Below are 11093 nucleotides of genomic sequence, written 5' to 3'. Positions count from 1 at the left end.
GATATCATGTTTGGTAAAGTGGAGGGTCAGAGAAAAAGAGGAAGACCCCCAGTGAGATGGATTGGCAAAGTGGCAGCATCAATGGGCTCAATTGTAAGGTTGGTCCAGGACCGGGCAGTGTTTCATTCTGTTGTACACAGGGTCGCTATGAGTCAGTATCGACTCAGTCACACCTAATAACAACAACACATGTGATGGCTGGAATTGCGGATGCCTTGGCAGGGCCAGGCCAAATGATTTCTCAGGCCTTATACAACCTGCAGACTGGACATTCCCCACCCCTGCTGTACACTAGGGCTTCCAAGGAGTGGCTGGTTGGCTTGAATCACCGACCTGGAAGTTAGCAGTCCAGTGTTTATCCTATAGCACTGTGTTCTTAATAAGGTTGTGATAAAGGTCAGTGGTGGAAGTACACAAAAGCACACACTGGAATACGAGTATGAGGTTCGTGGTGGTTGGGCTGGAGGCACACACGGTGGAGAGGAAGGCTAAAATACCGGAGTAGAGGGCAATTAGCCTGGTTGCTGAAATCACGGTGTCTCATTTCAGCATTAATTTTTTTTCCCACCTTACTTCAGAGTTTCTCATTTGCTTCTGGAATCCACATTGGTCTATTACTATGGACCACTTTACTGAAGTGGCCCCTGGATTTGGTTTGACTGCATCCCCCTTCCTTTATTTATTGAACTATGTTTTTATTATGATGATGATAAGGTACGATTTAAAACTAATACTAAAAACTCAACTTTCAGCAATAATGAGGAAGATGACATATTCATACTCAAGACGGCCAGAGGCAGGGTTTCAAAGAAACATTCCTGTCCTGATTTTATGTTTGTTCAACCACTGATTTGAAGGAGCTCAGGTGAACGACAGATGACAAGCGCTTTCATTTCACACCTAGAGAAACAGATATAGGCTAGTCTGAATTAACCCTTACCCTCGTTTCACTGAAGCATTTATATGGTACAACGTTTTGTTCTGTTGTGTGTTGTTGTTGATGTTAAGTGCCTTGTGGTTTGCTATCCAGTGCTAATCCCATGGAACCAAAACGGAAATCAGCAGACTCAATGGCACCTGATCAAGTAGCACAGAATGTGGTTCTCTGCTGCCACCTACTGTTGATTAACGCCTCAGCTTTACAGAAACCGTCGTTCAGGAAGCCCGGCTCCTAATAATTAAACCCTGAGCTGCTTTCTGTTATCTCTATTCCAGGATTCCCAACCCTAACAGCAAGGGGCTCTGGTAGCATAGTGGTTATGTATCAGGCTGCCAACCTCCAGGTCAGTAGTTCGAAGCTACAAGTGGCTCTGTGGGATAAAAATGAGGCGTTCTGCCCCTGTAAAGATTTATTTATAGCCTGGGAAACCCTGTGCAGGCTCACTATGAGTCAGAATTAATCCATAGTACTAAGTAAATTTTTAGTGGGCGAATCATTAGAGTACATCCTCTATTTTTACTGAAAAAGTGGTTAAACTCTGTCCTAGCAAATGTGTCCAAAATGTTTGCATAAGAAAAAAATTTTTTTTTTTAGTCCTTTCAGATATGGATTGGTCAAGCCTATAAAAACAAGCAAAGACATTCAGACCTGGGATATTTTCCTGTTGAAGAAGGAATCAACGTACACTGGACACTGAAATTGATCTTCTCTCACTTTCTTCTATTTCTGGTCTTCATGAGGAAAAGATATGAAAATATAAACGTTTTGATGGTACCATCTAACAACAATCTTCAAATTATGAACTGGCAGAAGTAATGTTTGTAAAGTGAATGGTCCCAGGTATTAAAGCCCATGTGATTGCCGATTTGGGCATAGAGCAGCTTGAATCAGCTTATGTCAGCAAACCTTCCAGCCACCAAAAGCACCAAGAGAGAACAGGTTAAAACGGCAACCAGGAGTAAACAATGACAGGAAAGAACAGAGTTTAATGAGAAGAAATACATAGTCTCTACCTAATAGCTTTCTCTCTCGTTATACTGTATTGTGGCTTAGTTTCGTGTATTAGTTTCCTAAGCCTGCTGTAAATTATCACAAACTCAATGTCTTAAAGATTTTTCTCTCATAGTTCTGTGGCTATAAATCTGAAATCAAGGTGACAACAAGACCATGTTCTCTCTGAAGGGCCTAGGGAATAATGTATCCTCACTCTTCAAACCTCTGGTAGCTCAACCATTTCCTTGGTTTTCAACTGCGTCACTCCAATTGGCCTCCGTCTTCATACAGCCTTCCCTACATGTGCCTTCATGAGCACAATTAAGTGTTCCAGAAGACTCATACTTTGCAATGTTGTCCATAGTTTATCATGAGCCACACAATCGAGAGCCTTTGTGTAGTCAATAAAGTACAGGTAAACATGTTTCTGATATTCTCTGCTTTCAGCCAAGATCCATTGGACATCAGCAATGATATCCCTCGTTCCACATCCTCTTCTGAATCCGGCTTGAACCTCTGGAGGTTCTCTTGCCATCGTTTCTGTATTACCTTTAGTAAAACCCTACTCACATGGAATATCAAAGAGACAATCCAATGATTTCTGCATTGAGTTGGGTCACCTCTCTTTGGAATGGGCACAAATACGGATCTCTTCCAATCTGTTGGCCAGATAGTTGTCTCCCAAATTTCTTGACATAGAACCTGTATATAGACCAACAGGCAGCTGTTCGAACAGAACATGGGAACATTGAATGGTTTAAAATTAGGAAAGGAGGGTGACAGTGTTGTATTCTTTCACCATACTTATTCAACCTGTATGCTCAGCAAATAACCCAAGATACTGGGTTATATGAAAAAAAAAAAATGTGGCCATCAGGATTGGAGAAAGACTCATTAACAACCTGTGATATGCAGATGATACAACCTTGCTTGCTGAAAGTGAAGAGGACTTAAAATATTTACTGATGAAGATCAAAGAACACAGCCTTCAGTATGGATTGTGTCTCAATGTAAAGAAAACAAAAACCCTCACCACTGGACCAATAAACAACATTCTTATCAATGGAGAAAAGATTGAAGTTGTCAAAGACTTCATTCTTTGTGGATTAACCATCAACACTCATGGAAGCAGCAGTCAAGAAATCAAATGATGTATTGCATTAGGTAAATTTGCTGCATAAGACCTTTTTAAACTGTAGAAGAGCAAAGATTTCAGCTTAAGGACTAAGGCACACCTGACCCAAGCCACGTGCAGAAGTTGGGACAGTGAATAAGGAAGACCGTAGAAGAACTGATGTTTTTGAGTTGTGGTGTTGGAGAATACTGAAAGTGCCATGGGTTGCCAAAAGAACCAACAGATCTGTGTTGGAAAAAGTGCAGCCAATTCATCTCTCATACTTCAGGCATATTGACAGGAGGGACCACTCATTGGAGAGGGGTATCATGTTTGGTAGAGTGGAGGGTCAGACAAAAAAGAGGAAGACCCCCAGCGAGACGGATTGGCAAAGTGGCAGCATCAATGGGCCAAGTGTGGCAACAATTGTGCGGTTAGCCCAGGACTGGGCAGTGTTTAGTTCTGTTGTGCATAGGGTCGCTATGAGTTGGTTCTAACTTGATGGCACCAAACAACATGTGCCTTTCTTCTCTGTCCAAATCTTCTCCTTTTGTCTTATGAAGATAGTAATCAATGGATTCAAGGCTACCCTCCTCCAGTATAACTTCATTTTCACTTAGTTACATCTTCAAAGACTCTGTTTCCAACTAGGTAAGACTCACAGTTACCATACAGGTCAGGACATAACTTGTTAGGGGGCACAATACAACCTGCTTCACTTAGTAAAATAAAGGTAGTGATTTGAGATTGTTTTGTGATTCGTGTCACTCTAAGAGTCCTGGTGTGGCGCTGCAGGATAAACACTGGACTGCAGGTCAGTTTGAAACATGAGGTCAGTGGTTCAAACTCTGCAGAAACCCTATACAGGGTTGTTAATGAGTCAGAACCAATTCAACTGCACTTAGCAACAAGAAGAAATATACTGCTTGGTAAAGTGGAAAGTCCACAAAAAAGAAGACGAACCCCCACCCCCTCACCCCACAAAAGATATACTGCCACAGTGGCAGCAGCGATGGACTCAAATTCATTAATGGTGAGGGTGGCAAGGGGCCAAGCAGTGTTTCGTTCTGTTGTGCACAGGGTCACTATGAATCAGAACCAATTCGACGACACCTAACAACAACTAGAGATTTTATTTTATGACAAAAGAAAAGCTGGATACTCATGTCTCTTTTTCTTACCTGCTTTAACCATTCACTAGTGAAGTACGGGAGTCCTGGTGTGGCACTGTGGGTTAACGCTCTGAACTGCAAAGTCAGATTGAACCACAAGTTCAGCAGTTCAAACTCACCAGCTGCTCCTCGGAAACCCTATACAGGCTGCTATAAATCAGAACTGATGCGATGACACTAAACAACAAGTGAAGTACGAGCGTTAAGTCAAAAATTATTGCTACTAGGGTTCCAATTCATACATGCATGGGTTTATTCCAAATATAACATGTTTGAACACGCCTCTGTGATGAGTGGATGGCTGTAAACACGTTTTCTCAGTATTATAGTCATCTGGGTCTCATTAGGGCACCTTCAATAACAAGGATACTTTTTGAGTCATGGGGAAAAAAATGATTTTGAGGTCAGGACTAATATCAAATTTTTAGCAAAATTCAAGTGTCTACCTTCCCAGATGATTGAAACCTTGCAACAAGTTTACAGGAATGCTGTCCCACATAAAACAAATTTTCAGATGCATTAAGAGTTTTAAGAAAGGTCGAGAAGACCTCAAATATGAGCTAAGAGGGAAGACCATCAAACGCAAGGAATGAAGAAATGTGGCTGAAATCCAGCAACTGGTGGAAGACGACTGTAGGATTATTATTGATGTGGCAGCTACTGAAGCTGTAATTGCACAGAGTTCGGCATTTTCACTTTTAAGCAAATGTCTTGGTCACAGCAAGCTCTCAGTTTATGGGTGCCCAAATGTGCGAAGATCAGTATGTGTCACTCTTTGAAGCAAGAGCAAAACTAATAAAAACAATTTTATTAGTAACGAATTCAGAAATGAGTCTTGGATTTGCCAGCAAGATCTAATAGAAACAGTGGCTTCCTAGAGCATCTTCTGGGCCAATTAAATCCAAGGCAGATAGGTCAGCTCAGAAGGTAATGGCTACATTTTGGGGGATCCAACTGGGTAAATTTTTCATTTCAAGTTTTCTATTTTGACTCTGCTAGTGCAGTGGTTACGAATCGGGCTGCGAACCTCAAAGTCACCAGTTAGAAACTACCAGCTGTTCTGCAGGAGAAAGATGAGGCTTTCTGCTCCCGTAAAGATTATAGCCTTGGAAACCCTGTACAGGGTCGCTATGAGTGGGAACCGACTCCATGGCACATCACGATGATGACGGAAAGTTTACAGTGCTGATCAATTTCCCATTCAACAATTCATACACATTTTCTTTCATTTCACTGATTGCAATCCACCAGTGTGGCATCACTTATCTTACTTTCAGTTGCCTGGTTCTATTCCTCCTTCCTTCCTAATCCGTCTGAACTCTGTCCGTGAGTAAATGCTGTCCTTCTGATCTCCAATGGTTGGTTCTTCTACAGTGTGTGTATCTCATTAGTGTTATTTATTAGTCCCCTTGTTTGGCTGAAAGGTGAGCCATACATAGGGTTCATTTCCACACTGGATGGGTTGTTGGGAAGAACCTAAAATGTCAAATTTTATTCTCTCTTATCAGATGCCAAAAGTAAATCTTGATGTTCTTTGCAAATTTGAGCAGTCTTTGACACATCTAAAATAAAATAGGTCATTTAAATTAGAAGTTCAGGAAAAAGACATCTACGAAAACATTTAACTTTCTTTTTTAAAAATAAAAAACAAAAAACTGTTACTGGAATTTTATTAGCCAAGGGACAGCAGCTGGAGGGGAAAACAAACAAAACACATACATCTTAAGAATCCTTAAGTACATCACCTACTTATAACTTAAGTATCATATTTAAAAGCCACTCATGGCCCATCAGTTCATTAAATGTAGCAACTTTCAAAGCTACTGATGTCATAGGCCCACGTGCCAATTCAATGGATCGTTGCAGTCTTTTGGTCCTGGAGACGGTTTTCTGCACCTAACTTTGATCTCTGTGTTGGCATTGCTGTGCATTGGTTTGAGGTAAACCCTGGCTCGGGAGGCAGAGAGCCAATTAAACGTCTGACCTCACAGCTCAGCTGACACAGACGACACAGGAAGTCAGACCTCACCTCGGTGAACACCAACACCAAGGCCTTTCGAGGGCGCACACTCAAGGCTAGGCAGAGCCTCTCTCCTGGCAGAGAGCTTGTTACAGGCATGTACGGGATGCAATTCCTGCCCATGCCCATGGTCAGTAAGATCAGAAAGTGCTTTCGAGCAGGCAGTGGCACCCACAGCCGGTTGGACACACCTCCTGGGTTCGAAACCACTCCATCATGTGGCTGGTGTGCCCACCATGTCCACAGGTCAGGCAGAAATTGGACGATCCTCGTACCGCCACATGGCAGATGGCGCACTGAAACGTGAAGCCTTTGCAGATGGCGCACTGCGTGCCTCGGACCTCGCTTCGGCAATGGCTGCAGTACACACCAAATTCTGAACACCGGAGCAGACAACCCCAAAAGAAATGAAATGATTGTATTAGACCATTGACTTTCTCTCTTTTGTTAGATAGCAGAACCCCTTAACTAAAACCTAAATGAGACTTGTAGGTTGTTGGAGAGGCAAGGCCTAGGCAGAAGGGGTGCAGAGGGAGCCTGGTGGGGCCTGTCACCTGCCCACTCCTGCCATGTCTGCCACAAAGTAGCAGAGTATTCCCAAAGGAAGGCCCAGCATGGACATCTTTCAGAATCTTTAGTGAGCCCCAGCACGGTACTATAAAGGAGGCAGGCCACTGGAAACAGACACTGAGCATCCTCCCGTCCCCCCAGAGTACATATCTCCTTCCAAGGACAGGGTCCACATTCCAGGAACTGAGCATAGACCACCTCAGGCCCATGTGATTATCACAGCTAAACTTCTCCTGGTACAGACTCATCTCTGAGAAGGTATCAAAGCCCCTGATTAAAACTTCTGTCAATCAACTCCCACCTGCTTGCTCACTGCCCCACCATATGACATAGCAATTGCTAGCTTTTACACCTTCCTTGATACACTTTGTAATGCCCCAAGGACCCAAACACTATATAGACCAGGGTCCTTTCTATAAACGAGGCTCAGCCTCTGGATAAGAATCCGCTGAGCCACTTGCTGGTCCAATAAAAGTTCTTCCTTTGTTATAACCCACGCGGCGCGGTCAATTCCTTCAGAGCAGGTCAGGTAACACTATAGCCAGTATTTCCTGAACAGATGACTATTTCATGTCTCCTCCAGAGTCTGCGAGCTCCGGTCCCCTCTCTCAGCTGACAGCCCTTCTCTCACTTCCACGACCCAAAAAAGCCATCAGGCAGGGACCTCTTCCTTTCCACAGCAGAGCTTCCAGTGTCCCTACATTTGCTCCCTTCCATCTGTTACAACAGAGGGATGGTCCTTTCTCCTATCAGAAACAGTCCTCTGCTTCATGACAACTGCTAGTCATAAACACATACCAGAGAGTAGATGTTGTTCATCAGTGCCGTCGAGTTGGTTCTGACTCAGAGTGACCTGTATAGGGCTTCCAAGGAGTGGCTGGTGAGTTTGAACCACCAACCTGGCGATTCAAACCAACCTTGCGGTCCAGCACATTATCCTACAGAGTCACCTCAGGACTCCAAATACAGAGTTAGCTCAAAGGAAAATAAGGGGCCCAGGTAACTCAGCTGCTAACTAAAAGGTAGTTGGTTTGAACCCACCAGCTGTTTTGCTGGAAAAACCATGGCCTTTTGATTCTGTAAAGTTTATAGTCTTGGGATCCCATGGGAAAGTTCTTCTCTGTCCCACAGGTTCATGATGGGTCCAAATTGAATTAATCTGACAGCAGTGAATAAGGAGAAAACTGTATAAATGTAACTCTGTAGACAAATTAGAGTGGCTTGAAATTTTGGTTAGAAGCAGTGCTGTTTTCCTCTAAGCATTCCATCTTATTTTGGTTTAAAAGCAGTGCTGTTTTCCTCTAAGCATTCCATCTTATTTTAAGTCTTGGTTGGTATCTTTCTTTTTCTCATGAAAAGCCTTATCAGTTAAAACTTGTGAAATTTCCTTTATTGGTGCTACTGGTCAGATGAAATATTACTTTCTTTTAACAGTTTAGATTGTAAGAATGTAAAATCTATATATTCCAGTAAAACAGATATCTAATAAAAGGGTTTTTGCTCTTTTGCACTTGCGATAACAATGTCAATTTCAACATGGACCTTGGAAAAATGATTAAAATGCCTTCTCTGCAAAAAATTCCAAATATCATTAGGAATTATGTTTTTCTATAGTGTACATTAGAGTCTGGTGTGGCGCGGCGGCTTATTGCACTGGATCCCAAGGTTGGCTTGAGCTGCCACGCCTAGGAAACCATATACAGGGTCGCTATGAGTCAGAACCAACTCAATGGTACTTAACAGCAACAACAGAGTGTATATGCTTGAAAACAATTTCCAAGATCGTTATTAATGTTAAATCTCCTGCTATAAACGATAGGCTGGGTACAGAAACTTCTAGAAGAAACTTCAAAAGCTTTGCCACAGGTGCTCTTCATAACTGATACTAGAGACACTCTGACATCGTTACCACAAGAAGACACTTGTCAGATTGTGGGATGAGTCAGGATTCCCAGGACTCTTCAGTCCAGAAGGAGAGGCGTTTAGTGAACAAACCACCAGGTAACCTAATATCGTGATATACATGTATGCATGTATATATGCACATATGCATGTAAATAATGTTGTTAGGGGCCGCTGAGTCAGTACTAAATCATGGTGACCTTAGGCACCACCGAACAAAACACTGCCCAGTCCTGTACCAATCTCACAATCATTGCTACACTTGAGCCCACTGCTGCTGCCACTATGCCAATCCCTCTAGTTGGGGGTTCTTCCTCTGCTTTGCTAACCCTCCACTTTACCAAGCATGATGTCCTACTGCAGGGACTGGTCCCTCCTGATAATATGTCTGACGTATGAAAGACGAAGTCTAGCCATCCTAGCTACTTCTTTCAACACAGATGTTTGTTCTTCTGTAAATCCATGGTACCTTTAATATTCTCAATACTGACTCAAATACATCAGTTCTTCTACAGTCTTCTTTATTCTTTGTCCAATGCCCACATGCATATGAGGCTACTGAAAATACCATGACTTGGATCAGGTACACCTTAGTCCTCAAACTGATATCTTTGCTCTTAAACACTTTATTGTGCAGCAGATTTGCCTAATGCAATATGTCATTTGATTTCTTGCTTGCTAGCATCCATGAGTGTTGATGGTTGATCCAAACAAAATGAAGTCTTTGACAACTTCAAGCTTTCCTCCATTTATCTTGATGTCATTTATTGGTCCACTGTAAGTATTGTTTTCTTTACAAAAATTGAAAAACTTTATATTATATACACTATACATGATATGGGAGTCCTGGTGTAGCATTGTGGGCTAATGCATCATACTGCAAGGTCATTTGAACTGCAAGGTCAGTAGTTCAAGCTCACCAACTGCTCCTTGGAAACCTATACAGGGTTGCTATGGGTCAGAATCGACTTGATGGCACTTAACAACACCACCATACATGATATGGAGTCCTACTTTGGCGCTGTGGTTTAATGCGCCAGACTGCAAAGCCATTTGACCTGCAAGGTCAGCGGTTCAAGCTCACCAGGTGCTCCTTAGAAACCCTATACAGGGTCGCTATGGGTTGGGATCGACTCGACGGCACTTAGCAACAACAACATATGTGATATGGAGTCCTGGTGTGGTGCTGTGTGTTAAACCACCAGACTGCAAAGCCATTTGAACAGCAAAGTCAGCAGTTTAAGCTCACCAGCTGTTCCTTGGAAACCCTATACAGGGTCGCTATGGGTCGGAACCAACTCGATGGCACTTAACAACAACATGCATGACATATATTATTAAATATACATATACACATACATAATATGTATGTAAATTTAATTTCTTTAGTGAAAAGTACATGGCTAGATAACCTATGATAATACATTGAGTTTTTTTTTAAAAAAGGAACTTGCTCTCTCTAGAAACATTTCCCAAAATGAATAGTTTCATCAACACTTTGCTCATTAGAGTCTTGTTGGGATGTATGGTTTTCAAAGATATTCTCCCAGCGGGTAGCCTGTCTTTTCACTTGTTTTGCATAGAGTCTTTTGATGAATGAACGTTTGTTGTTTTAATCAGGTCCCATTTAGTATTTTATCTTTTGCTGTTTGTGCTTTTGTTGGTATACTGAAAGCACTGCCCAGCTTGTTCTTCTAAGGGTTTTGTGATTTTAGTTTGCATGTGTAGATCCTTAACCCATTTTGAATTTGTTTTTGGGTATGGTATGAGGCATGGATGTTTTATTTACCTGCATGTGGAAATTCAATTTTTCCAACATTATTTAGAGATTTTTCTTTCCCTACTGAAGAAACTTAGTTATCTTATCGAAAATCAGTTGACCATAGATTTGTGGGCTTGTTTCTGGACTTTCAAATCTCTGTGTCTGTTACCATACCAGTACTAGGGTGTTCGGATTACGGTCGCTGTATGGTTTCTTTTAAAATCAGGAAGTGCAAGTCCTCATACTTAGTTCTTCTTGTTCCACGTTGTTTTAGAGATTCGGGCCTTCCTTTTTTATTTTTGTAAAGAAGGATGTTGGAATTTTGATGGGGATTGCATTGAATCTGTAGATCACTTTGGGTAGTACTGATACATTAGTAATATCGTCTTCCAACATCTTTTCATTTACTATGTCTTCTTTCAGAAGCAATTTATAGTTTTCTTTGTATCTAGGTATTTTATTCTCTTAGATGCTATGGTAAATGAAATTGTTTCCCTAATTTCCTTTTTAGATTTCTCATTGCTGGTATATGGAAACCCAATTGACTTTGATTGTTGACTTTTGCAATGCTTTCTTAATGTGGCCCTTCTAGCCATGGTGTTGTTGTTGTTAAGTGCCAT

General features: G+C 41.9%; 1 protein-coding gene across 1 annotated transcript in view; it reads right to left on the bottom strand.

Annotated features, from left to right (window-relative positions):
* Positions 1-6379: 6379 nt before the first annotated feature.
* WDR59 (WD repeat domain 59) overlaps positions 6380-11093 on the bottom strand; it is a 40518-nt gene continuing 35804 nt past the window's right edge. Inside the window, exon 7 of the mRNA XM_006860307.1 lies at positions 6380-6615. Within this exon, the coding sequence (XP_006860369.1) occupies positions 6380-6615 (236 nt within the window). The remainder of the gene's footprint in view (positions 6616-11093) is intronic.

The sequence above is a fragment of the Chrysochloris asiatica genome, unplaced genomic scaffold (assembly GCF_000296735.1).
Source record: "Chrysochloris asiatica unplaced genomic scaffold, ChrAsi1.0 scaffold00037, whole genome shotgun sequence".
In the NCBI taxonomy this organism is placed as follows: Eukaryota; Metazoa; Chordata; class Mammalia; order Afrosoricida; family Chrysochloridae; genus Chrysochloris; species Chrysochloris asiatica.
Note: the sequence above shows the minus strand (reverse complement) of the source record. Positions and strands in the feature narration are given on the sequence as shown.